The sequence below is a fragment of the Tachyglossus aculeatus genome, chromosome 13, assembly GCF_015852505.1.
Source record: "Tachyglossus aculeatus isolate mTacAcu1 chromosome 13, mTacAcu1.pri, whole genome shotgun sequence".
Classification (NCBI taxonomy): domain Eukaryota; kingdom Metazoa; phylum Chordata; class Mammalia; order Monotremata; family Tachyglossidae; genus Tachyglossus; species Tachyglossus aculeatus.
Genome location: NC_052078.1, coordinates 3,780,572 through 3,807,965, shown reverse-complemented (window position 1 = coordinate 3,807,965; position 27,394 = coordinate 3,780,572). Strand labels below are relative to the sequence as shown.

The 27,394-nt window shown below is 52.3% G+C and overlaps 3 protein-coding genes across 3 annotated transcripts; 2 read left to right on the top strand and 1 right to left on the bottom strand.

The window, feature by feature from the left end:
- Positions 1-441: 441 nt before the first annotated feature.
- Positions 442-6,401, top strand: LOC119936374 (waprin-Phi1-like). The gene is made up of 4 exons (XM_038755960.1): positions 442-532; positions 3,474-3,620; positions 4,110-4,256; positions 6,197-6,401. The coding sequence occupies exons 1-4, from the start codon at positions 460-462 to the stop codon at positions 6,211-6,213; spliced, it is 384 nt and encodes a 127-aa protein (XP_038611888.1). The 5' UTR covers positions 442-459; the 3' UTR covers positions 6,214-6,401.
- A 2,235-nt stretch (positions 6,402-8,636) lies between these two features.
- On the bottom strand, positions 8,637-16,812 carry LOC119936076. Its single transcript, XM_038755458.1, has 3 exons — positions 16,731-16,812; positions 13,156-13,497; positions 8,637-9,262 (listed from the first exon to the last, which is right to left on the bottom strand). The coding sequence occupies exons 1-3, from the start codon at positions 16,810-16,812 to the stop codon at positions 8,637-8,639; spliced, it is 1,050 nt and encodes a 349-aa protein (XP_038611386.1).
- Positions 16,813-18,014: 1,202 nt separating this feature from the next.
- On the top strand, positions 18,015-20,567 carry LOC119936075 (vegetative cell wall protein gp1-like). Its single transcript, XM_038755457.1, has 8 exons — positions 18,015-18,023; positions 19,058-19,141; positions 19,337-19,471; positions 19,553-19,704; positions 19,786-19,952; positions 20,021-20,197; positions 20,272-20,276; positions 20,358-20,567. The coding sequence occupies exons 1-8, from the start codon at positions 18,015-18,017 to the stop codon at positions 20,565-20,567; spliced, it is 939 nt and encodes a 312-aa protein (XP_038611385.1).
- The last annotated feature ends 6,827 nt before the right edge of the window (positions 20,568-27,394 follow it).

The following is a 27,394-nucleotide window of genomic DNA, read 5'->3' as shown; positions in this document are numbered from 1 at the left end:
CAAATTGGCAACATATAGAGACAGTCCCTACCCAACAGTGGGCTCACAGTCTAAAAGGGGGTGGGGGGGACCTATTGATCCCTCTCTCCCCCATTCCAGTCCAAGTTCCCCAATTCCCGAGCTAGCCCGGTCCCAAATGGGCACCTTCCCCCAGCCTCTGCCCCCGGTCCCAAATGGGCACCTTCCCCTAGCCTCTGCCCTCTGCCACTTCCCTCCCGAGGGATTAGAGAGGGATGGGCCGTGGGCTCTGGATGGGACTAGCCCCCAGAGTCCTAGTTCTGCTGACCCTGCTCCCCGGGGCCGCCCCACGGAGCTGGGGGTGGGGCCAGGCCTGGTCCCTAAGGGACTGTCCCCCTGGTCCCCTCCCCCGGACCCCTCCCCCGGGCCCCGCCCCTGGGCCCCCCCTTTAAATCCCAGCTGCGGCTGACGGTGGACATTCAGCTCAGCCCCGACCTCATCATGCAGGCCTCCTGGTGTCGCCTCTTCTTCCTGGGCCTCCTGGCCCTGGCCACCGCCGTCAACCCGAAACCAGGTGAGAGGGGCCCCTGGGGGGCTCGCCTGCCCATCCCTCCCCCCGGACCGAGGCCGGTCCGGACCAGCATCCCGATTCCCGGCATCCCGAACCCCTCACTACCCTGATCCCCACCGGCCGGGGCCCTGGTCTGCCCTCCTCTCTGGTGCTCAGGCCCCCAGCTTGTCCTGATCCACCAGGCCCCCATCAATCAATCAATCAATCAATCATATTTATTGAGCGCTTACTGTGTGCAGAGCACTGTACTAAGCGCTTGGGAAGTACAAGTTGGCAACATATAGAGACGGTCCCTACCCAACAGTGGGCTCACAGTCTAAACCCGAGCGCCAGCCCCCGGGGCCCGTGACCTACCCTCGTCTCTGCCCTCCACCCAGAGCCTCCCATTTCCAGCCCCCAGGCCCCCAACCTTCCTCATTCCCAGCTTACCCTCCCCAGGGCCGATCCCGGAGCCGGATCTGGAGGTGAGCGAGGGCGTGAACGAGGCCGCTGCCTCTCCGGCCTCCACCTGCGAGGCCGGGAGAAGCGGAGATGGGCGACTGAGGCTCAGGGAGGGGCAGGGACCCACCCTGGGTCACCCGGAGGGTCTGGACCAGAATCCAGGTGCCCTGCCTCCCAGCTTTTCCCAGCTCTGGAAGGAATCCTTTGGGATCTCTGACGGGGTCTCCCCTCAGACCCTGCCACAGAGCTTTCTCCCCCTTAGTCTCCCCAGCCTTCTTTCTCTCTCCCCTTGGCTCTGCGGCCGTGCCCCGTTCCCCTGAAGCTGCTCCTTCCCTCCCCAGGGTCCTCACCTCTCAGTCAATCCATCAATCAATCATATTTATTGAGCCCTTTTTTTCAGCGATATTTGCTCAGCACCTACTACGTGCCAGGCACTGTACTAAGCACTGGCATAGATACAAGCTAATCAGGTTGAACACAGTCCCTCTTCTCCCAAGGGGGTCACAGTCCTAATCCCCATTTTACAGATGAGGGAACTGAGGCACAGAGAAGTTCAGTGACTTGCCCAGGGTCACACGGGAGACAAGCAGCGGAGCCTGAATTAGAACCCAGGCCTTCTGATTCCCAGGCCCGGGGTCTACCCACTGGGCCTCTACTGTGTGCACAGCACTGTACTAATTGGTTGGGGGAGTACAACAGAGCAGTGCTGGTAGACACGTTCCCTGCCCGCAACGAGCTTCCAGTCTAGAGGGAGGAGACGGACATGAACAGAAATCAATAAATTACAAATCTGGACATAAGTTCTCCAGCCCTCACACCCTACAATCTCTCCGGGGTCTCACTCTGAGTAGCATCGCTCCCTTTCACCAGCCCATGCCCAGGGGGAGGTGGGCAACGATGGCGTAATAATAATAGTGATGGTTTACTATGTGTCAAGCACTGTTCTAAGCGCTGGGAGAGATACAGGGTAATCAGGCTGTCCCACTTGGAGCTCACAGTCTTCACCCCCATTTTACAGATGAGGGAACTGAGGCACAGAGAAGTTCAGGGGGTCAGCGGACAAGTGGCGGAGCCGGGATTAGAACCCACGTCCTCTGCTTCCCGAGCCCGTGCTCTTGCCACTGAGCCACGCTGCTTCTCGCGTGAAGAGAGAGATGTGGCATTTGTTCAGCTTTTACTTTGTGCCAAGCACTGCGGTAGATACAGGGCGTATCAGGTCAGACAGTCCCCGCCCCGCAAAAGACTCACAGTCTAAGGGGGAGGGAGAACAGTTATTTCACCCCCCATTCAAACAGACGAGGAAACTGAGGCACTGCGAAGTTAAGCGATTGGCTCCAGTCCACCCAGTGGGCAAGTAATAACAATGATAATATTAACTGTGGTATTTAAGTGCTTACTATGTTCCAGGTTCTGAGGTGACTATAAGCAAATTGGGTTGGACGCTGTCCCAGTCGCCCGTGGGGCTCACAGTCTTCACCCCCATTTTACAGATGAGGGAACTGAGGCACAAAGAAGTGAGGTGACTTGCCCAAGGTCACACAGCAGACAAGTGGCAGAGCCGGGATTAGAACCCAGGCTCCCCGGATTCTAGGCCCAGGCGCTTTCCACTAAAGCCCCTCTGCTTGGTGCTAAGAGCTGGGGATGAAGTGCAGATTGCGGGGGCAGCGGGGATTATAGATATCTGCAATTTTATTTATTTGCATTGGTGTCTGTCTCCCTAACTCTAGACTGTGAGCTCGTTGTGGGCAGGGAAGGTCACTGTTTATTGTTGTATTGTACTTTCCCAAGCGCTTAGTACAGTGCTCCGCACACAGTAAGCTCTCGATAAATACGATTGGACGAACGAGTGAATGAATGAGATTGGGAAACGGTTCCAGTTTAGCTCCCCCGACTTCCCCATGGGGAGAAAGCAGCGTGGCTCAGTGGAAAGAGGATGGGTTTTGGAGTCGGAGGTCAGGGGTTCAAATCCCGGCTCTGCTGCTTTTCAGCTGTGTGACTTTGGGCAAGTCACTTCCCTTTATTTATTTATTTATTCACTATTTATTATTTATTATTTATTCACTATTTATTTTATTTTGTTAGTATGTTTGGTTTTGTTCTCTGTCTCCCCCTTCTAGACTGTGAGCCCACTGTTGGGTAGGGACTGTCTCTCTATGTTGCCAGCTTGTACTTCCCAAGCACTTAGTACAGTGCTCTGCACACAGTAAGCACTCAATAAATACGATTGTTTGATTGATTGATTCTCTGGGCCTCAGTTACCTCATCGGTAAAATAGGGATGAAGGCCGTGAGCCCCCCCGTGGGACAACCTGATCACCTTGTAACCTCCCCAGAGCTTAGAACAGTGCTTGGCACATAGTAAGCGCTTAATAAATGCCATCGTTATTATTATTATTACCCCGGCCCCCAGGCCCGGGACCCGCCTGGAGCTGTGAGGTTGGTGGGGAGGGGGACGCTTGGGGCTGATCCTCCCTCCCCCGCGATGGGGGGGTAATCTTTTCCAGAGAAGGCAGGGTCCTGCCCCCTGTCAGTTCTGGAAAACATGGACCCAAACGACTGCCAGCAGTTGTGCCAAGAGGACAGCATCTGCCCAGACGAGCAGAAATGTTGCATGATGGGCTGCTCTCGCCAGTGTGTGGCTCCCATTCAAGGTAGGAGCCACAGCCGCCCTCCGGCCGCCGGGCCCGCCATTCCGGACCCCGGGATCCTCAGATCCAAGCTGAGGATGGCGGGGGGTGGGATGGAGCCCACCGGGCTGGGAAACGGGGGGAGGTCATCCCTGTCGGATCCCATAGGGCAGCGGGGTTGGGAGAAGGGCTCCAGGTGGGCCTGGTTAGGCCTGGCGGATCCGGTCCCCCTCTCCTTTCCTCGAAGAAACCAGCATGCGCCCCTTCCCCTACGAACTAGACTCCCAGTCCCCAAACCCTACCAGGCAGGCCACGTGTTGGAGGACGAGGAGCGTCCAGGGGACGGCAAGGGCCGTCGATCCCCCCCCGTGGGCACAGCCGCTCCACCCAGGCCCCTCACCCAGTCCTCCCCGGACCCCCGGCCGGCACAGGAGCCGGGGCAGGGGTCCCTGGAGCGGACGTGGGCGGGGAGGAGGGCTGGGGATGATAACGCTAGGGCCTCCACTCCCGCAGAGAAGGCCGGTGAATGCCCGAAGTCGCCGACCTGGGTGGCCCAGCCCTGCATCGAGAAGAGCGAGTGCGTCCAAGACTGGGACTGCCACGACAACAAGAAGTGCTGCTTCAATGGCTGCGCCAAGAAGTGTATCCTCCCTTACAGAGGTAGCCCCCCGGCCCCGCTCCCACCGCCCCCCGCATCCTCCCGTCGGTCCAGCCAGACACGAAGTAGTCGCATTCACATTCACCCGAGGTTGGCACTGGAGGAGCCAAGTGTGCGGGCTGAGTGGTAGGAGAAGAGCAGCAAGGAGGGGTAGGAAGGGGCTGGAGGGCGTTAAAACCGACGGTGAGGAGTTTGTCTTTGATGCTGAGGTGGCTGGGCAACCACCGGAGGTTCTAGAGTGGGGAGAACCGGCCTGAACGTTTGGGTAGAAACTGTGAGCCCCAAGCGGGACACCCTGATCACCTTGTAGCCCCCCAGCGCTTAGAACAGGGCTTGGCACATAGTAAGCGCTTAACAAATACCACCATGATTATTATTACAATAAAACAATAGATCCCCTCCCTGCCCACAATGAGCTTACAGTCTAGGCGGGGAGACAGACATTACTAGAAACGAGTAAATAAATAAATGAATTTAAATTCATAATAAATAAATAAATAAATTTAAGTGCATTTAAAGTAAATAAGTAAATAAATTTAAATTTATTTTAAATAAATAAACACACAAATAAATTTATTTCAAATAAATAAATGAATTTAAATTTATCTTAAATAAATGAATGAATAAATTTAAATTCTATTCAAATAAATAAACTTAAATGTATTTCAAATAAATAAATAAATTTGAATTTATTTTAAATAAATAAACACACAAATTTATTTTAAATAAATAAATAAATTGAAATTTACCTTAAATAAATGAATAAATAAATTTAAATTTATTTTAAATAAATAATTTTAAATTTATTTTAAATAAATTTCAATTCATTTTAAATGAATAAACACACTTAAATTTACCTTAAATAAATGAGTAAATAAATTTAAATTTATTTTAAATAAATAATTTTAAATTTATTTTAAATAAATTTCAATTCATTTTAAATAAATAAATAAATTTAAGCTTATTTTAAGTAAATAAATTTAAGTTCATCTAAAGTAAATAAATAAATCAATTTAAATGCATGTAAAGTAAATGAATAAATAAATAAATTTAAATTTATAAGAAAGAAAGAAAGAAAAAGAAAGAAAGAAAGAAGAGAGAAAGAGAGAAAGAGAAAGAGAGAGAGAGAAAGAAAAAGAAAGAAAGAAAGAGAAAGAAAGAAAGAAAGAAAGAAAAAGAAAAAAAGGAAAGAAAGAAAGAAAGAAAGAAAGAAAGAAAGAAAGAAAGAAAGAAAGAAAAAGAAAAGAAAGAAGAGAGAAAGAGAAAGAGAGAGAGAGAGAAAGAAAAAGAAAGAAAGAAAGAGAAAGAAAGAAAGAAAGAAAGAAAGAAAAAGAAAAGAAAGAAAGAAGAGAGAAAGAGAGAGAGAGAAAGAGAGAGAGAGAAAGAAAGAAAGAAAAAGAAAAGAAAGAAAGAAGAGAGAAAGAGAGAGAGAGAAAGAGAGAGAGAAAGAGAAAGAAAGAAAGAAAAAAAGGAAAGAAAAAAAGGAAAGAAAGAGAGAAAGAGAGAAAGAGAAAGAGAGAGAGAGAGAAAGAGAGAAAGAAAAAGAAAGAAAGAGAAAGAAAGAAAGAAAGAAAGAAAAAGAAAAGAAAGAAGAAGAGAGAAAGAGAGAGAGAGAAAGAGAGAAAGAGAAAGAAAGAAAAAAAGGAAAGAAAAAAAGGAAAGAAAGAGAGAAAGAGAGAAAGAGAAAGAGAGAGAGAGAGAAAGAGAGAAAGAAAAAGAAAGAAAGAGAAAGAAAGAAATAAAGAAAAAGAAAAGAAAGAAAGAAGAAAGAGAGAAAGAGAGAGAGAGAAAGAGAGAAAGAGAAAGAAAGAAAAAAAGGAAAGAAAAAAAGGAAAGAAAGAAAGAAAGAAAGAAAGAAAGAAAAAGAAAGAAAGAAAGAAAAAGAAAGAAAGGATAAATAAATAAATGTATTTATTCCCCCCCCCTTTTCTGTCTCCCACAGAAGAGCCTCAGCAGTAAGCAGGCCGGAGGAGTCCAAGTAGCCCCCTGGAACCTGAAGATCCAAGTGTTCCCCCGTCCCTCTCCCGTCCCCCGGGCCTGAGCCCTGGTGGGGCTGGGCCCAAGCCGGCCCCCTCCCCTCCCTGGCCTCCAGCCCCCATTTCCTGGGCCTTTCTTCCCTCAGGTTAATAAAGGAAACAAACAGGTTTGTGGAGCAGCTCCAGGGAGTGGACTGATTTCATTCATTCATTCATTTACTATGCTATTTATTTCGTTAACCATGTGCATCTAGCTTTAATTCTGGTGGTTCGGACGACTTGACCCCTGTCCACATGTGTGGTTTTGCTGTCCGTCTCCCCCTTCTAGACTGTGAGCCCGTTGGTGGGTAGGGACCCTCTCTAGATGCTGCCGACCTGCACCTCCCAAGCACTTAGTACAGTGCTGTGCACACGGTAAGCGCTCAGTAAGTACGATTGAATGAATTCATTTATTCATTCAGTCGTACTTATTGAGCGCTTACCGTGTGCAGAGCACTGTACGAAGCACCTGGGAGAGGACAATACAACAATAAGCAGCGTAGCTTGGTGGAAAGAGCCCGGGCTTGGGAGTCAGAGGACGTGGGTTCTAATCCCGGCTCCGCCACTCGTCTGCTGTGTGACCTTGGGCAAGCCACTTCTCTGTGCCTCGACTACCTCATCTGTAAAATGGGGATTAAGACTGTGAGCCCCAAGTGGGACAACCTGACGACCTTCTATCCAGCGCTTTGCACACAGTAAGCGCTTACTAAATGCCATTATTATTATTATTATTATTATTATTATTACCCCAGTGCTTAGAACCAGTGCTTGGCCCATAGTAAGCGCTTAACAAATACCATATTCAATTAATTAATTAATGAAACAGAGACATCCCCTGCTTGCAACGAGCTGACAGTCTAGAGTGGGGGAGACACGCATTAATAGAAATAAATAAATGACAGATATGGACGTAACTGCTGTGGGGCTGGGACGGGGGAAGAACAAAGGGAGCGAGTACGGATGCAGAAGGGAGCGGGAGAAGAGGAAAGTGGGGGATTTGTCAGGGAAGGCCTCTTGGAAGAGATGGGCTTTCAACAAGGCTTTGAATAATAATAATAATAATAATAATAATAATAATAATAATAATAATAATGGCATTTATTAAGCGCTTACTATGTGCAAAGCACTGTTCTGAGCGCTGGGGAGGTTACAAGGTGATCAGGTTGTCCCACGGGGGGCTCACAGTCTTAATCCCCATTTGAATGGGGGGAGAGTCATTGTCGGATTTGAGGAGGGAGGGCGATCCAGGCCGGGGGCAGGATGGGGTAAGCGCTTAAGGACGGTAAGCACTTAACAAACCCCATCATTATTATTATTGTTATCTGCTGCAGCGCTTAGTACAGTGCCTGGATCGTAGGAAGCGCTTAACAGATACCACAAATATTATTATTATGAGGGACAGGGACCGCGTCCAACCTGATGATTTTGTATCGACCCCAGTGCTTAACCGATACCAGAAACAAAAGTTATGAAGGACAGGGACTGCGTCCGACCTGATGATTTTGTATCGACCCCAGTGCCTAGCCGATACCACCAACAAAAGTTATGAGGGACAGGGACTGTGTCTGACCTGATCATTTTGTATTGACCCCAGCACTTAACAGATACCAGGAACAAAAGTTATGAAGGACAGGGACCGTGTCCAACCTGATCATTTTGTATTGACCCCAGTGCTTAACCGATACCAGAAACAAAAGTTATGAAGGACAGGGACTGTGTCCAACCTGATCATTTTGTATTGACCCCAGCGCTTAACAGATACCAGAAACAAAAGTTATGAAGGACAGGGACTGTGTCTGACCTGATCATTTTGTATTGACCCCAGCGCTTAACCGATACCAGAAACAAAAGTTATGAAGGGCAGGGACTGCGTCCGACCCAATGATTTTGTATCGACCCCAGTGCTTAACCGATACCAGCAACAAAAGTTATGAGGGACAGGGACTGTGTCCGACCTGATCATTTTGTATTGACCCCAGCGCTTAACCGATACCAGAAACAAAAGTTATGAAGGGCAGGGACTGCGTCCGACCCGATGATTTTGTATCGACCCCAGTGCTTAACAGATACCAGAAACAAAAGTTATGAAGGACAGGGACTGTGTCCGACCTGATCATTTTGTATTGACCCCAGCGCTTAACCGATACCAGAAACAAAAGTTACGAAGGACAGGGACTGTGTCCGACCTGATCATTTTGTACTGACCCCAGCGCTTAACAGATACCAGAAACAAAAGTTATGAAGGACAGGGACTATGTCCGACCTGATCATTTTGTATCGACCCCAGCCCTTAACTGATACCAGAAACAAAAGTTATGAAGGGCAGGGACTGGGTCCGACCTGATCATTTTGTATCGACCCCAGCGCTTAACCGATACCAGAAACCAAAGTTATGAAGGACAGGGACTGTGTCCAACCTGATGATTCTGCAGAAACCGATCCCAGAGACAGGGCCCGACCGGAAGCCCGTGGTTCCTTTATGACCTCACCACCGGCCAGGACTGGCCGACAAAAGGCCCCGTCGGCTTTGCTCCGGTCAATCGGGCCGCCCGGCCTCAGGATTATAAAGGGCTGGGGCCTCCAGGGCCGCGGAGGAGCGTCGTCATGTCCGACCGCGTGCCCTCTCCGGAGGGCTCCCGCGCCGGCCCGCGCCGCTCGGGCCCTCGCCGCTCTCGCTCCTCCCGGGCCCGGCTGCGGTTCTCGGTGAGCCTGGTGGACCGCTTCCTGCGCCGCGGCCACTACTCCCAGAGGGTGTCCGCGGGCGCCCCGGTCTTCCTGGCCGCCGTGCTGGAGTACCTGGCGGCCGAGCTCCTGGAGCTGGCCGGTCACACCGCCGGGGCCCACGGCCGGCAACGCATCTCCCCGGCGCACCTGCAGCAGGCCGTCCGCCACGATGCCGAGCTGGACCGGCTCTTCGGGGACATCATCTCCGCCCCGGGCGCGGGGCTGCCTCGCCTCCACTCCGCCCTCCTCAAGCCCTGGACCGCCCGGAGCTGGCGCGGAAGGACCGTGAACTTCGGGGGGGACTCGAGCTCCTCGAGCTGACCCGTGGACGCTATTAAAAAAGGCTAAAGGGTCGAAGGTGCCCAGGATCCCTTCTCCGTCTCCTTTTTTGAGTCGCCTTTGCACTTGGATTCGTGCCCCTTATACTGACGGGCCCCTCTTAGAGAAGCAGCGTGGCTCAGTGGAAAGAGCCCGGGCTTGGGAGTCAGAGGCCATGGGTTCGAATCCCGGCTCTGCCGCATGTCTGCTGTGTGATCTTGGGCAAGTCACTTCACTTCTCTGAGCCTCAGTTACCTCATCTGTAAAATGGGGATTAAGATTGTGAGCCCCATGTGGGACAACCTGATCACCTTGTATCCCCCCAGCGCTTAGAACAGTGCTTTGCACATAGTAAGTGCTTAACAAATGCCATTATTATTATTATTATGGTATTTGTTATTCATTCATTCATTCATTCATCCATCCAATCGTAGTTAGCGAGCGCTTACCATGTGCAGACCACTGTACTAAGCACTGGGCAGAGTAGGATGCAACAATAAACAGACTCATTCCCTGCCCACGATGAGCCTGGTGATCTCCTCCTCCCCATCTCCCCCGCCCTACCTCCTTCCCCTCCCCACAGCACCTGTATATATGTATGTATGGACTTATTACCCTATTTTACTTGTACATATTTACTATTCTATTAATTTTGTTAATGATGTGCATCTAGCTTTAATTCTATTTATTCTGATGGCTTGACACCTGTCCGCGTGTTTTGTTTTGTTGTCCGTCTCCCCCTTCTAGACCGTGAGCCCGCTGGTGGGTAGGGACCATCTCTATTTGTTGCCGACTTGTACTTCCCAAGCGCTTAGTACAGTGCTCTGCGCACAGTAAGCGCTCAATAAATACGATTGAATGAATGAATGAGTGACCGTCTCTATATGTTGCCAACTTGTACTTCCCAAGCGCTTAGTACAGTGCTCTGCACACAGTAAGCGCTCAATAAATACGATTGATTGATTGATTGATTGACTCCGGGGTTCTGATTGGCTGGTGGGGAGCCAATAGGCTGCTGGTCCCTCTGTGATCCGGGCAGCCAAAGGGTTGCGATGCCATCGCTCTCAAAATTTTCACCGCCTCTTCGATAATGATAATCATAATAATAACAATGATGATAGTAATTGTTAAGCACTTACTATGTGTCAGGCACTGTATTTGTTAAGCACCTTTATTGTGTGTCATTCAGTCAGTTGGTCGTATTTATTTAAGCGCTTAGTAGAGTGCTCTGCACACAGTAAGCGCTCAATAAATGTGATTGAATGAATGAATTGAGCGCTTAGTGTGTGCAGAGCACTGTACTAAGTGCTTGGGAGAGTATAATAATAATAATAACGGCACTTATTAAGCACTTACTATGTGCAAAGCACTGTTCTAAGCGCTGGGGAGGTTACAAGATGATCAGGTTGTCCCACCGGGGGCTCACAGTCTTCATCCCCATTTTACAGATGAGGTCACTGAGGGACAGAGAAGTGAAGTGACTTGCCCAAAGTCACCCAGCTGACAATGGGCGGAGCCGGGATTGGAACCCAGGTCCTCTGAATCCCAGGCTTGACCGTGGGCCCCGAGGCAGCTGCCTCTCTCTTGAAGTATGGCTTGGGGGTCAGAGGTCACGGGTTCTAATCCCGGCTCCGCCGCTAGTCAGCTTTGTGATTCTGGGCAAGTCACTTTACTTCTCTGGGCCTCAGTTACCTCATCTGTAAAATGGGGATTAAAACGGTGAGCCCCACGTGGGACAACCTGATCACCTTGTATCCTCCCCAGTGCTTAGAACAGTGCTTGGCACATAGTAAGCGCTTAACAAATGCTATTATTACTATCTGAAGTCGCCCCTAGCCGCCCTGGCCCACACTTCCAGCATCCTCTGGGGCCAGCAGATGAATCAGCGATTGTGCAAGAGGGTTGGCCAGGGTTCCCGCCGTTTTGGAGAATTATGTCTCCCCCTCTAGACTGTAAGCTGGCTGCGGGCAGGGAATGTGTCTACCAACTCTGTTATATTGTCCTCTCCCAAGTGTTTAGTACTGTGCCCTACACACAGTAAGCGCCCAATAAATACAGTTGAGTGAACGAATGATGCCCTAGGGCAGCGTGGCTCAGTGAGAAGCAGCGTGGCTCAGTGGAAAGCGCCCGGGCTTTGGAGTCAGAGGTCATGGGTTCAAATCCCGGCTCCGCCAATTGTCAGCTGTGTGACTGTGGGCAAGTCACTTCTCTGGGCCTCAGTTACCTCATCTGGAAAATGGGGATGAAGACTGTGAGCCCCCCGTGGGACAACCTGATCGCCTTGTAACCTCCCCAGCGCTTCGCACATAGTAAGCACTTAATACATGCCATTATTATTATTATTATTATTAGGGTGCCATCTTTGGAAGGGGCAGACTGGATGGCGGTTTCTAGGCCGGGGGGCAGGTCGCGGGGGGCAAGCTCACGCGTGGCTCCACCCTGTGGTCTCGGGCGTCGGGCCTGGGGTCCGCGGACCCCCGCAGTCCAGCTCGCCGGTCTTGCACAGGGCCCCGCACGACACCAGCCAGGCGACGAGGCCGGTGACGATGAAGCCCAGCATCCCGTATATCACGACGGAGTGCCGGTCCTCTGTGACACGGAGACACGGCCCGGAGACCCGTGGGTCCCATTTTGCCCTCCTCACCCCAGCCCGCCGGCACACCCCCTCCTCTTCCCAGCCCGTCTCCCGCTCCAGAGCGGATCCAGGGAGAGGGGAGAATAAATCCCCCTCCCACTCGGCCTTCCCACCTCCCTCGGTGCCCCAGTTTGAGAATCGCTGGGCACGGCGAGCCAGCTGGATGGGCCACCGAGTCCTACGAGAAGCAACACGGCGGAGCGGATGGAACGCGGGCCTGGGACTCAGAAGATCATGGGTTCTAATCCCGACCCTGCCGCTTGTAGCATAGTGGATAGAGCACGGGCCCGGGGCTGCTGGGTGACTTTGAGCCAGTCACTTCACTTCTCTGAGTCTCACTTGCCTCCTCTGTAAAATGGGGATTGAGACCCTGAGCCCCGCGTGAGACAGGGATGGCGTCCAACCTGATTTGCTTGTATCCACCCCAGGGCTCAGTACAGTGCCCGGCACGTAGTAAGTGCTTAACAAATACCATCATTATTATTTTTTTTATATAATGGCATTTATTAAGCACTTACTATGTGCAAAGCATTATTTATTATTGCTATGCCCTCCTCAAACTGTCCTCCTGCAGAAAGTGGTCCCTGTGGTTACTATGGGAACGGTAGCATCCTCCAAAATCCCCCTGGGCCTCTCTAGAAAGATGGGACCCGGGTGGATGGGGCGGCGGGGCCTTGCCTGAGGTGAAAGTTTGCTCCCCGCCCCACGAGTTACCTCTAGACTGAAAGCTCGCTGTGGGCAGGGAAGGTATCTGTCTACTATTCTAGACTGTGAGCCCGTTGTTGGGTAGGGACCATCTCTGTATGTTGCCGACTTAGCTCTCAGTCCAGTGCTCTGCACACAGTAAGCGCTCAATAAATACAATTGAAGGAATGAATATTATTCTATTGTCCTCTCCCCAGGGCTAGCCCAGTATCTGTTTGAGAAGCAAAGTGGATCGGTGGAAAGAGCCCGGGCTCTGGAGTCAGAGGTCATGGGTTCAAATCCCGGCTCCGCCAACTGTCAGCTGTGTGACTTTGGGCAAGTCGCTTCACTTCTCTGTGCCTCGGTTACCTCATCTGTCAAATGGGGATGAAGACTGTGAGCCCCCCGTGGGACAACCTGATCACCTTGGAACCTCCTTACTGCACATAGTAAGCGCTTAATAAATGCCATCATTATTAGTGAGCGCTCAATAAAGACGACTGAATGAATGAACGGACGAGTTACCCATGACATGAAGGAACACGTCTCGGGGTACGGCCGCCCGGCCGTCCCCCAGGTGACACCGATAGGTCCCGCTGTCCCGAGGCCTGACGTCCCTGAGCGTCAGCACGGCCTCCCCGGGCCGGACGGAGAGCCCCGTGCGGCGGGCGAACCTGGCGTCCTGGTCCTCGAGCTGGTCGGTGCCGTTCGAGTAGCTGTGGACCGTGGCGTGGGGGCCGTCCTGGAGGAGGGTCCACGAGACCCGCCGGATGGGCTGCCCGGCGGGATGGGGCCTGCAGTGCAGCCTGACGGTCTCCCCGGCTCTGGAGGTGATCGTGGAGGCCTCCGCGGGCCGGGAAGGAGCGGCTGAGAACAATCATAATTGTGGTGTTTGTTGAGCGCTTACTATGTGCAATGCACTGCTCTAAGCGCTGGGGAGGATACAGGGTGATTCATTCATTCAATCGTATTTATTGAGCACTTACTGTGTGCAGAGCACTGTACTAAGCGCTTGGGAAGTACAAATTGGCAACATCTAGAGACAGTCCCTACCCAACAGTGGGCTCACAGTCTAAAAGGGGGAGACAGAGAACAAAACCAAACATACTAACAAAATAAAATAAATAGAACAGATATGTACAAATAAAATAAAAATAAATAAATAGAGTAATAAATATGTACAAACATATATCCATATATACAGGTGCTGTGGGGAAGGGAAGGAGGTAAGATGTGGGGGATGGAGACGGTGACGAGGGGGAGAGGAAGGAAGGGGCTCAGTCTGGGAAGGCCTCCTGGAGGAGGTGAGCTCTCAGCAGGGCCTTGAAGGGAGGAAGAGACAGACGGTCCCTGCCCAATAACGGGCTCACAGTCTAGAAAGGGGAGACAGACAACGAAACAAAACACGTGGACGGGTGTCAAGTCGTCAGAACAAATAGGCCGAAAGCTAAATGCCCATCATTAACAAAACAGATAGAATAGTAAATACGTCCAAGTAAAATAAATAGAGTAATAAATCAGGTTGTCCCATGTGGGGCTCACAGTTTTAATCCCCATTTTACAGATGAGGTCACTGAGGCCCAGAGAAGTGAAGTGACTTGCCCAAAGTTACACAGCTGACAAGGGGTGGAGGCGGGATTTGACAAAGCCCGGATTGTCTTTGTCCAGAAACGTTCTGGGCATGTTACTCCCCTCCTCAGAAATCTCCAGTGGCTACCAATCAATCTGCGCATCAGGCAGAAACTCCTCACCCTGGGCTTCAAGGCTGTCCATCCATCCCCTGGCCCCCTCCTCCCTCACCACCCTTCTGTTCTTCTCCAGCCCAGCCCACACCCTCCGCTCCTCCGCCGCTGATCTCCTCCCCGTACCTCGCTCTCGCCTGTCCCGCCATCGACCCCCGGCCCACCTCATCCCCCGGGCCCGGAATGCCCCCAATCCCTCTGCCCATCCGCCAAGCTCGCTCTCTTCCTCCCTTCAAGGCCCTGCTGAGAGCTCACCTCCTCCAGGAGGCCTTCCCACACTGAGCCCCTTCCTTCCTCTCCCCCTCGTCCCCCTCTTCATCCCCCCATCTTACCTCCTTCCCTTCCCCACAGCACCTGTATAGATGTATATATGTATGTACAGATTTATTACTCTATTTATTTTACTTGTACATATCTATTCTATTTATTTTATTTTGTTAGTATGTTTGGTTTTGTTCTCTGTCTCCCCCTTTTAGACTGTGAGCCCACTGTTGGGTAGGGACCGTCTCTAGATGTTGCCAGCTTGCACTTCCCGAGCGCTTAGTACAGTGCTCTGCATACAGTAAGCGCTCAATAAATACGATTGATTGATTGATTGATTGATTGATTTGAACCCATGACCTCTGACTCCCAAGCCTGGGCTTTTTTCGCTGAGCCACGCTGCTTCTCCAAGGAAGGAAATGGGGGCCCCCCTCCAGCCCCCAGACTTCAGCTCTCGGGTTAGAGAGTCCCCCCCACCCCCGCACCTCGCAGCCGGCCTCTCACCTCTGCCCCCTCAGCTCTCCCACCTCCGAAAGTTTGCCCACGCCTTCCTTTATGCCCGGAATAGCCCCCATCGCTCCCTCCCAGCCCCACGGCACTTATTATGTCCATATCTGTCATTTTTAAATTTATAATCATGTCTGTTTCCCCCTCTAGACTGTAAGCTCATTGTGGGTGGGGAATGTGCCTGTTTATTGTTCTACTGTAGTCTCCCCAGCGCTTAGTACAGTGCTCTGCACACAGTAAGTGCTCAATAAATATGGGCTTTGGAGTCAGAGGTCATGGGTTCGAATCCCGGCTCCGCCACATGTCTGCTGTGTGACCTTGGGCAAGTCACTTAACTTCTCTCAGCCTCAGTTACCTCATCTGTAAAATGGGGATTAAGACTGTGAGCCCCACGTGGGACAACCTGATCACCTTGTATTCCCCCCCAGCGCTTAGAACAGTCCTTTGCACATAGTAAGCGCTTAATAAATGTCATCATCATTAATAATAATAATAATAATAATATTAATTATTATTATTATTTATTATTATTATATATGGGACATATATAATGTCCCATATAATTATAAATGTCCCATATAATTATATTATTATTATTATTATTTATTATTATTTATTATTATTATTATTAATAATAATAATAATAAATAAGACTGATGGACTGACTGACTGATCCCATCTTCTCTTTCTCTCTCTCTCCCGCTCCTCCGTGAAACTTCCCAATCAAGGACTACCTTCTTCCCCCAGCAATCCATGTCTGTAATAACTGTGTCTCTGTTAAGACCCTTTTGGGAATTATCTGTGTCGGTCTCTCCTCTTTTTCTTATAGTATTTATGAAGCACTTACTATGTGCCAGGCACTGTACTAATCGCTGGGGTATAATAATAATAATGATGGCATTTATTAAGCGCTTACTATGTGCAAAGCACTGTTCTAAGCGCTGGGGAGGTTACAAGGTGATCAGGTTGTCCCATGGGGGGCTCCCAGTCTTCATCCCCCTTTTCCAGACGAGGTCACTGAGGCCCAGAGAAGTGAAGTGACTCGCCCCAAGTCACACAGCTGACAACTGGTGGGGCCGGGATTTGAACCCATGACCTCTGACTCCAAAGCCCGGGCTCTTCCCACTGAGCCCCGCTGCTTCTGAGCGTAGATACAAGGTCATCAGCCCCACCTGGGGCTCCCGGCTTTAATCGCCATTTTCCAGAGGAGGGAACTGAGGCCCAGGGAAGTGAAGTGACTCGGCCAAGGTCACCCAGCAGACGCGAAGCAGAACCGGAAATGGAACCCAGGTCCTCTGACTCCCAGGACCCGTGATTCCCCCCTTTTAGACTGTGAGCCCACTGTTGGGTAGGGACTGTATATGTTGCCAACTTGGACTTCCCAAGCGCTTAGTACAGTGCTCTGCACATAGTAAGCGCCCAATAAATACGATTGATGATGCTGATGATGATTTTCCCACAAGGCCACGCGGCTTCTCTTCCCCTCCAGGCCTCTCCTTCAGCACGGGCCCCAGCTGTCTAGGACAGAGCTCTCCCCATCCCCGCGGGCACTGCCACGCGGCCTGACGGGGGCCACGGGCACCGACTCACCCGCGGGCACGTGAGCCAGCAGCAGGGCCTCTCCCACGAGCTGCAGCAGTGCCAGGAGCCGAGGGCATCCGCTGGAGTCCATCGTCGCTGGACGGGGAGAAGAGAGAGGAGGTGAGAAGTGAGGAGGGGGCCGAAGCAAGGAGCCCAGCAAAGACCCCCCTCCACCATCCAATCCCCCCACCCCACTTGACCCCACTCCGCTGGGCAGCAAAAGCTCTAACGGCTGGAGAAGGGAGAGGTGCTTCCTTGCTTATCGCCTCCCCCCACGGCGCTATCGCCTCGTTGCCCAGCCTCTCCCTGGCCATCCCCACCCTCCTTGGCTCGAAAAACAGAGTGGATGGGGCCTGGGCGTCAGAAGAACTTGGGTTCTAATCCCAGCCCCTGCCGCTGTGTGACCTTGGACAAGTCACTGTTCATAATAATCATAATAAATAATAGTTGTTAAGTGCTTACCGTGTGCCGGCCACTTAGTTCAGTGCTGATTAGCTCCCTTCCCCACAGCACCTGTATATATGTATATATGTCTGTACATTTTTCTCTATTTATTTATTTTACTTGCACATATCTATTCTATTTATTTTATTTTGTTAGTATGTTCGGTTTTGTTCTCTGTCTCCCCCTTTTAGACTGTGAGCCCACTGTTGGGTAGGGACTGTCTCTATGTGTTGCCAACTTGGACTTCCCGAGCGCTTAGAACAGTGCTCTGCACACAGTAAGCGCTCAATAAATACGATTGATTGATTGCTCTGCACACAGTAAGCGCTCAATAAATACGATTGACTGATTGATTGATTGCTCTGCACACAGTAAGTGCTCAATAAATACAATTGGGTGAATGAGTGAATGAGCGTTAGTCGAAGCGCTGGGATAGATACAAGGTTATCAGGTTTTCCCTTGTGGGGCTCACAGTCCTAATCCCCATTTTCCAGACGAGGTAACTGAGGCCCAGAGAAGTGAAGTGACTTGCCCAAAGCCATTCAGCTGACGAGTGGTGGAGCCGGAATCAGAACCCACGACTTCTGACTCCCAAGCCCGGGCTCTTTCCACTAAGCCACGCTGCTTTCCTTCTCTGTGCATGCTACCTCATCTGCAAAATGGGGAGTAAGACAAAGTGAACCCCCGTTTTGAATCTGAACAGTTTTGACTGTTTTGGACCTGATTAGCCAGTGTCTACCCCAGTGCTTAGCACAGTGCCTGGCACATATTAAACGCTTAACAAATACCATTTTTAAAAAAGCAGCCCCTCCCTCTCTCCCTGCCTGTTGAAAGGTGGGAAAATGGTCCATGCAGCAGGTCCTGTTTCCCATCAGGCTCCTTGGGCCTGGGCTGGTTCCTCGTGGTATTTACTGAGCGCCCACAAATGCAGTGCTCTTCCCCTTCTAGACTGCGAACCCATTGTTGTGTTGGGACCGTCTCTATATATTGCCGACTTGTACTTCCCAATCGCTTAGTACAGTGCTCTGCACACAGTAAGCGCTCAATAAATACGACTGAATGAATGAATGAATACTAAATGAGAAGCAGCGTGGCTTAATGGAAAGAGAGTGGGCTTGGGAGTCAGAGGTTGTGGGTTCTAATCCCACCTCCGCCACCCAGCGCTTAGAACAGTGCTTTGCACATAAGTGCTTAACAAATGCCACCGTCATTATTATTATTACTCGTTAGCTGTGTGACCTTGGGCAAGTCACTTAACTTCTCTGGGCCTCAGTTCCCTCATCTGTAAAATGGGGGTGAAGACTGTGAGCCCCACGTGGGACAACCTGATTACCTTGTATCTCCCCCAGTGCTTAGAACAGTGCTCGGCACATAGTAAGCGCTTAGCAAATGCCAACGTTATTATTATTTATTATTATTATCAGAGAAGCAGCGTGGCTCAGTGGAAAGAGCCCGGGCTTTGTTGTCAGAGGTCATGGGTTCGAATCCCGACTCCACCACATGTCTGCTGTGTGACCTTGGGCAAGTCACTTAACTTCTCTGAACCTCAGTTCCCTCATCTGTAAAAACGGGGATTAAGAGTGTGAGTCCCCCGTGGGACAACCTGATCACCTTGTATCCCCCCCCAACACTTAGAACAGTGCTTTGCACATAGTAAGCGCTTAACAAATGCCATCATTATTATTATTATATGACCAGAGTAAGTATAATACAGGGACGTGAACCCCCAAGGGACAGTCACCTCGTCCAATTCCCAACGGTGGACTCTTTCCCAGCACGTAGTAATAAAGAGTTGCTAGGTGACAAGCACTGTACTAAGCGTTGGCGTAGATAGAAGTTAACGAGGCCCCACATGGTGCTCGCTGATTTCCTCTCTGCTCCCGCCCCTTCAGCGCAGGCAGCCAATGAGCGTCAACCCTCGCCGCAGGCAGCCAATGAGCGTCAGCCCTCGACGGCTCCATCCCCGCCCCCTTCAGGTCCGCGGCAGGAACCAGCCCCGCCCTCCTCCTCTTCGGCCCCTCCCCTCTGCCCTTCATTCCCTCCCTGGTCCCGCCCCCTCGGAGCAGACAGCCAATGAGCGTCAGCCCCCGCCGCAGACAGCCAATGAAAGCCAGCCGTCGCTGCTCTTTCCCCGCCCTCCTCGGCCCCACCCCTCTGGCCCTCCCCTCCAGTCCCTCGCTGGTCACGCCCCCTCGGCGCAGATAGCCAATGAGCGTGAGCCCCCGCTGCAGACAGCCAATGAGCGTCAGGCTCCGCCTCTCCTTCCCCGCCCTCCCTCCCTCCCTGCTCCCTTCCCCTCGGTGCAGGTAACCAATGAGCGTGATCCCCTGCCTCAGCCAGCCAATGAGCGCCAGGTCCCGCCTCTCCGTCCCCGCCCTCCCCTCTAGCCCCTCCCTGGTCCCTCCCCCTCGTCGCGGGCAGCCAATAAACGTCAGCCCCCGCCAAAGACAGCCAATGAACGTCAGGCTCCGCCGCTCCTTCCCCGCCCTCCTCAGCCCCAGCCCTCCAGTCCCTTGCTGCTCCCGCCCCCTTGGCGCAGGTAGCCAATGAGCGTGAGCCCCCGCCTCAGCCAGCCAATGACCGCCAGGCCCCTCCTCTCCTTCCCCGCCCTCCCTTCCAGCCCCTCCCTGGTCCCGCCCCCTCAGCGCGGGCAGCCAATGAGCGCCAGCCCCCGCCGCAGGGAACCAATGAACGTCAGCTCCTTTCCCGCCCTCCCCTTCCACCCTTGTGCCCCATCTCTCGGTTTCCTCCCTGCTCCCGCCCCCTCGGCGCAGGCAGCCAATGAGCGTGAGCCCCCGCCGCAGACAGACAATGGGCGCCAGGCCCCGCCTCTTCGCCCCCGCCCTCCCCTCCAGCTCTCCCTGGTCCCGCCCCCTCGGCGCGGACAGCCAATGAGCGTGAGGCCCCCACGCAGCCAGCCAATGAGCGTCAGGCTCCGCCGTCAGACTCCGCCTCTCCTTCCCCGCCCTCCTCGGCCCCTCCCCTCCAGTCCCTCGCTGGTCCCGCCCCCTCGGCGCGGGCAGCCAATGAGCGTCAGGCTCCGCCGCTCCTTCCCCGCCCTCCTCAGCCCCACCCCTCTAATCCCTCGCTGGTCCCGCCCCCTCAGCGCAGGTAGCCAATGGGAGTGAGCCCCCGCCGCAGCCAGCCAATGAGCGCCAGGCTCCGCCTCTCCTTCCCCGTCCTCCCCTCCAGCCCCTCCGTGGTCCCGCCCTCTCGGCGCAGACGGCCAATGAGCGCGAGAGCCCGCCGCAGCCAGCCAATGAGCGCCAGGCTCTGCCTTCCATGGCCCCGCCTCCTGGGCGCGAGCAGCCAATGAGCGTCCGTCGGGCCGCCCCGCCCTCCAGCCCGGGACGGAGGCCGGGCGCCGCCGCCGCCGCCGGGGCGTCTAGCGCAGAGCCCTGACCCAACCGGACCGGAACCGGAACCGGAAGCACCATGGCCGAGGAGGCCCCTCTGCGGGTACGGGGAATAGCCAGATTCATTCATTCATTCAATCGTATTTATTGGGCGCTTACTGTGTGCAGAGCACTGTACTAAGCGCTTGGGAAGTACAGGTTGGCAACATAGAGAGACGGTCCCTACCCAACAGTGGGCTCATGGTCTCCCGAGTCCACCCCGCTGCTTATTAAAATAACAACAATAATAATAATGATGATGGTATTTGTTAAGCGCTTCCTATGTGTCAAGCCCTGTTCTAAGCGCCGGGGGGAGATACAAGGTAATCAGGTTGACCCGCGAGGGGCTCACAGACTTCATCCCCATTTAAGAGCCCGGGCTTGGGAGGCAGAGGTCATGGGTTCTAATCCCGCCACTTGTCAGATGTGTGACTTCGGGCAAGTCACTTCACTTCTCTGGGCCTCAGTTCCCTCATCTGTAAAAAGAATGGGGTTTAAGACTATGAGCCCCACGTGGGACAACCTGATTACCTTGTATCCCCCCCGGCGCTTAGAACAGTGCTTGGCACATAGTAAGCGCTTAACAAAAAAATACCATCATCATTTTACAGATGAGGTAACTGCGGCCCAGAGAAGTTAAGTGAGTTGCCCAAGGTCGCATAGAAAACATATGGTGGAGGCAGGATTGGAACCCATGACCTCCGACTCCCAAGCCCGGGCTATTGCCATTTAAGCCACACTGCTTCCAATCCCAAGCTACTTAGAGAAGCAGCGTGGCTCAGTGGAAAGAGCCTGGGCTTGGGAGTTGGAGGTCATGGGTTCTAATCCCTGCTCTGCCACTTATCAGCTGTGTCCCTCAGTTACCTCATCTGTAAAATGGGGGTGAAGACAGTGAGCCCCAACCTGGTCACCTTGTATCCCCCCAGCGCTTAGAACATGCTTTGCACATAGTAAGCGCTAAACAAGTACCATCGTTTATTTTATTTTTTTGACGGGCTGGGGTCCCCGGGAGCGTGGGGGCTGGGTGGGCTCGCGGGTGGGCCGGGCCCCCCTCGGCTAACCCGTCCCCGCTCCCCGTCCTCACTGGGGTCTGATCCTTCAGGTGCCGGTGACGTTTGAGGATGTGGTGGTGTACTTTTCTCGAGAAGAGTGGGGGCTGCTGGCCAGCTGGCAGCGCGAGCTCTACTGGGACGTGATGCGGGAGACCTGTTCGGCCCTGCTGTCCTTGGGAACCTACTTCCTCTGAGCCCCCACCCCCGGGGGACCGGGAAGGTGGCGGGGGGCAAAGGCCCCCCAGAAGCTTGGACGTGTGAGCGACCGCGGCCCCCACATCAGCCCCAGTCCCGCCCTGGACCGAAGAGCAAGAGCTGGAGTGCGAGGGATCACCATCATCGGGGCTCACCTTTGACCTCCAGCAGCAGGGACCGCCTCCGGCTGCAGCCTCCCCGGGGCTTGATGGGGTGGGGTATGTCCAGATGTGCCTCGGTTTCTCCTCCCGGGCATTGTGGGCCGGGAGGCCGCTCCCTTTTCCTCCTCTCTGTTGGGGGCGGGTTGGTTTGGACTGGTGGATACACGTCTTCGGGATGAGCCACGGAGCCCTGAGGAATCCCTCTCCCACAGCTCACGTCTGGACGTCAACGTGGGGCTCGGGCGGGCCGCTCGGCCTGGGGGTCTAGAAGAAATCAGGCCGGTCCTCGAAGAAACCAGGTTGTGGGCAGATTGGAATTTTCATTGAAGTCGAAACTACGACCCCCCTCCTCGGCCAAGGTCCGGTCCTGTTGTCCGTTAGGGTTTGGCGGGTCCCAGCCCTCGGGGCCGGAAGGGCCGGTTGCAGTTTTGCAGGCCGGTGATGTCCTAATGCGGTCTGCAAGGATGGCCCATTTCTCCGTGGAGCTCCACAGCCCCTGCCCCACGACAACTGGTTCTTCTTTGCTTCTGGAAATACCGTCCTGCTCTAAGTGGGATCCATCCAGCCATCCTCTCTCCCACCCACCCATCTGACACTAACAGGAGTAACTCTTCTAAATGGCCAAGGACCCATGCAACCGTAAGCTCCTTGGAGGGCAGGAGACGGGTCATTTTTTTATTCCGTACTTTCCAAGAGATTAGTGTCGTGCACCTCTCTATGTGGGTGCTCAATAAATGCTACTATTACTACCTTTGGTTTCTCTTTTCTAAGCACCGTCCTAGGACTTGCCTTCCCCTCTCAGTGGGTTTCTAATCCCAGCTCGGCCGATTGCTTGCTAGGGGCCTCTGGGCAAGTCGCTTAACTTCTCCGTGCCTCAGCTTCCTCGACTGTAAAATGGGGAGACCTGTTTCCCATTTACTGTCCCTATGCGCACAGCACTGCATTAAAAGCTTGGGGGAGTATTCATTCATTCATTCAATCGTATTTATTGAGCGCTTACTGTGTGCAGAGCACTGCACTAAGCACTTGGGAAGTCCAAGTTGGCAACATATAGAGACGGTCCCTACCCAACAGCGGGCTCACAGTCTAGAAGGGGGAGGCAGACAACAAAACAAAACATGTCGACGGTGTCAGAGTCATCTCGGCTGAATTAGCTGACACATTCCCTGCCCACAGCGAGCTTCCAGCCTAGATCCCAATCTCTGCCTCATCGCTGTGCCCCCCTCCACCAACTTCCAGACTTTCTCCCTGCTCCTATTTCCCCCTTTCGCAGAATCCTCTTTCCCCAGATCCCCACAAAATCTAGTGCAAACTGAAGAGGATGGGGAGTCAAGAGACCTGAGTTCTAATCCGGGTGCTCCGTTTGTCTGCTGGCTGACCTTGGGCAAGTCACTTAAAGTCTCGGTACCTCAGTTTCCTCCTGTGTAAAACAGAGATTAAATACCTTTTCTCCCCCTCCCTTAATCTGAGCCCGATGTGGGACAGGGACTGTGTCTTACCTTCTTGTAGTTTACCCCAGGGCTTCAAATGGTGTTTGGCACATTCTAGACTGTAAGCTTCTAGTTAGGGACCGTTTCTACGAACTCGCAACTGTACTCTCCCAAGTGCTTCGTTAAACGCTCTGAACACAGTAAGCGCTCAATAAATACCACAGACTACGTACAAGGCACGAGCCTTTTGTGAACTAGCTGACAGTCCTCCGGACCGTAAGATCCTTATGGGCAGGGAACATGTCTGCCAACTCTGTTGTATTGTCCTCTCCCAAGTGCTTAGTACAGTGCTCTGCACACAGTAAGTGCTCAATAAATAGCACTGATGATCTACAAGACATTAGCCTTTTGTGACCTAGTTTAGTCCTCTAGACTGTAATCTGCTTGTGGGCAGGGAACTACCAACTCTTTTGTATTGTTCTCTCCCAAGGGCTTAGTACAGTTGTTTGGCACACAATAAGTGCTCAATAAATACCACTGATGATGTACAGGACTCGAGCCTTTTGTGAACTATCTTACAGTCCTCCAGACTGCAAGCCTGTTCATAATTGTGTATTTTTTAAGCACTCATGGTGTGCCAGGTACATCACGCTAAGCACTGGGGTGGATACAAGCAAATCAGGTTGGACACAGTCCCGGTTCCATATGGAGCTCACAGCCTTAATTCCCAATAATAATAATTGCAGTATTCGTTAAGCATTTTCTATGTGTCAGGCACTATATTAAGCACTGAGGTAGATACAAGGTAATTGGGTTGGACACAGTCCCTGTCTCACATAGGGCTCACAGTCTTAATCCCCATTTTACAGATGAGGTAACTGAGGCACGGAGAAGTTAAGTGACTTGCCCAAAGTCACACAGCAGACAAGTGGCAGAGTCTGGATTAGAACCCAGGCCCTTAAAGAAGCAGCGTGGCTTAGTGGAAAGAGCACAGGCTTGGAGTCAGAAGGTCATGGATTCTAATCCCGCCACTTGTCTGCTGTGTGACCTTGGGCAAATCACTGAACTTCTCTGTGCCTCAGTTACCTCATCTGTAAAATGGGGATTAAAACTGTGAGCCCAACATGGGACAACCGAATTACCCTTTATCTCCCCCAGTGCTTAGAACAGTACTTGGCACATAATAAGCACTTAATACCATTATCATTATTATTATTCTGTCTCCCAGGTCCCTGCTCTACCCATTAGACCATGCTGCCTCTCAGCTCGTTCATTCATTCAATCGTATTGAGCGCTTACTGTGTGCAGAGCACTGTACTAAACGCTTGGCAGTAAGCACTCAATAAATACGCTCGAATGAAAGTACAAGCTCGTTGTGGGGAGGGAACGTGTCAACCAACCTTCCTGTATTGTACTCTACCAAGCGCCTAGTATAGTTCTCTACATCCACTAAGTGCTTAATAATAATAATATTGATGGCATTTGTTAAGCGTTTATGCAAAGCACTGTTCTAAGCTCTGGGGGGGGGATCAGGTTGTCCCCCGTGGGGCTCACAGTCTTCATCCCCATTTGACAGATGAGGTCACTGAGGCCCAGAGAAGTGAAGTGACTATGTGCCAAGCCCTGTTCTAAGCGCTGGGGGCCATACAAGGTGATCAGGTTGTCCCACGTGGGGCTCACAGTCTTCATCCCCATTTTCCAGATAAAGTCACTGAGGCTCAGAGAAGTGACTTGCCCAAGGTCACCCAGCTGCCAAGCGGCGGATGCGGGATTAGAACCCATGACCTCAGGCTCTTTCCACTGAGCCATAGCACTGATTGGCTGGGGTGAGCGCTTCACCAGTAGCCCATTGACGGTTATTTCCTTCGCCCGCAGGCCTCCTTTGCCCTCGATAAAAATGGCGCTGGGGGCTCCGCTGCCCACTTCCGCCAGGAGGGCGCTGGAGGGCGCTTCCGCGCAGGCGCACCAAGCCCTCTCGGGCCCGTCGCGCCGGGCGACGTCACGATGGCGCGCAGGCGCACCGAGCCCTTTCGGAGCCGTCGCGCCGGGTGACGTCATGGGGCGCCCCGCGCAGGCGCACTAAGCCCCGTCGGGCGGCGCGGATGGCGGCTGGAGGTCAGCGGCCCATGGGAGGGATGGGGGGATTGGGGGTTTCCCGCCCCACGGTAACCGCCCTTCATTGATTAGAGGATTTATTACTCTATTTATTTATTTATTCATTTTACTTGTACATATCTATTCTATTTATTTTATTTTGTTAGTATGTTTGGTTTTGTTCTCTGTCTCCCCCTTTTAATAATAATAATAATAATGGCATTTGTTAAGCGCTTACTATGTGCCAAGCACTGTTCTAAGCGCTGGGGGGATACAAGGGGATCAGGTTGTCCCACGTGGGGCTCAAAGTCTTAATCCTCATTTTACAGATGAGGTCACTGAGGCCCAGTGAAGTGACTTGCCCAAAGTCATACAGCTGACAATTGGCGGAGCTGGGATTTGAACCCATGACCTCTGACTCCAAAGCCCGGGCTCTTTCCCCTGAGCTGCTTCTCATAATAATAATAATGATGGTATGTGTTAAGCGCTTATTATGTGCAAAACACTGTTCTAAGAGCTGGGGTGGTTACAAGGTGATCAGGTTGTCCCCCGAGGGGCTCACAGTTTTAATCCCCATTTTACGGATGAGGTAACTGAGGCACAGAGAAGTGAAGTGACTTGCCCAGAGTCACCCAACTGACAGTTGGCGGAGCCGGGATTTGAACCCGTGACCTCTGACTCCAAAGCCCGGGCTCTTTCCACTGGGCCACGCTGCTTTTAGACTGTGAGCCCACTGTTGGGTAGGGACTGTCTCTAGATGTTGCCAACTTGGACTTCCCAAGCGCTTAGTACAGTGCTCTGCACACAGTAAGCGCTCAATAAATACTATTGATGGTGATAACTTGTACTTCCCAAGCGCGTAGTACAGTGCTCTACACCCAGTAAGCGCTCAATAAATACGATTGATTCATTGACTGATTGATTGATGTTGGGCGCCTTCGGGTCACGTGGCCTCTTTGAGGTCGTCTTGGTTTTTCTCCCCCAAATTCTACTTGTTCAGCGCTTACTACGCTCTAAGCACTATAGTAAGCGCCCCGGTAGCTAGGAGCTCAGCAGACCGGACCCGATCCCCGTCCCACGTGGCGCCCGCAGCCTCCATCCCCATTTTAGGGGCGGGGTCACCGAGGCCCGGGTGAGGGAAGTGACTCGTCCAAGGTCACCCAGCAGGCAAGTGGCGGAGGGAGGATTAGAACCCAAGTCCTTCCGACCAGCAGGCCGCCCCCCGACCACGTTCTCTGGGCCCCGTGGGCGGCCTTCTCCGACCTTCCACCTCCCTCCCCTCGGAGCTCCGGCCCTGCCCCTGGGGAATCCGAGAAACCAACCCCTAATAACAATAATAATTACGGTATTTAGGCGGTTACTACATCCCAAGCGCTGGCGGAGTGGAAAGAGCCCGGGCTTGGGAGTCGGAGGTCGTGGGTTCTAATCCCGGCCCCGCCACTGATTCGATCATTCATTCAATCGTATTTATTGGGCGCTTACTGTGTGCAGAGCTGTACTGGGAAGTACAGCTGTGTGACTCTGGGCAAGTCACTTGACTTCTCTGTGCCTCAGTCACCTCATCTGTAAAAGGGCGGTTAAGACTGTGAGCCCCCACGTGGGACAATCTGATTGCCCTGTATCTACCCCAGCGCTTAGAACAATGCTCGGCACGGTGCTTTGAACATAGTGGGCGCTTAATAAATGCCATTATAAAAAAATAAATAGAATTACAGCTGTATGCAGGTCCTTGTGATAACCGGGACTGAGCTGTACCCACCAGGCCACGCTGCTTCAGGGCCCTTCCTGGGCAACCATTCATTCATTCAATCGTATTTATTGAGCGCTTACTGTGTGCAGAGCAAATACCTGAACATAGGTGGTGGCTACTCAGGGAGAACCCCGGCTTTTGTGACTATGAGG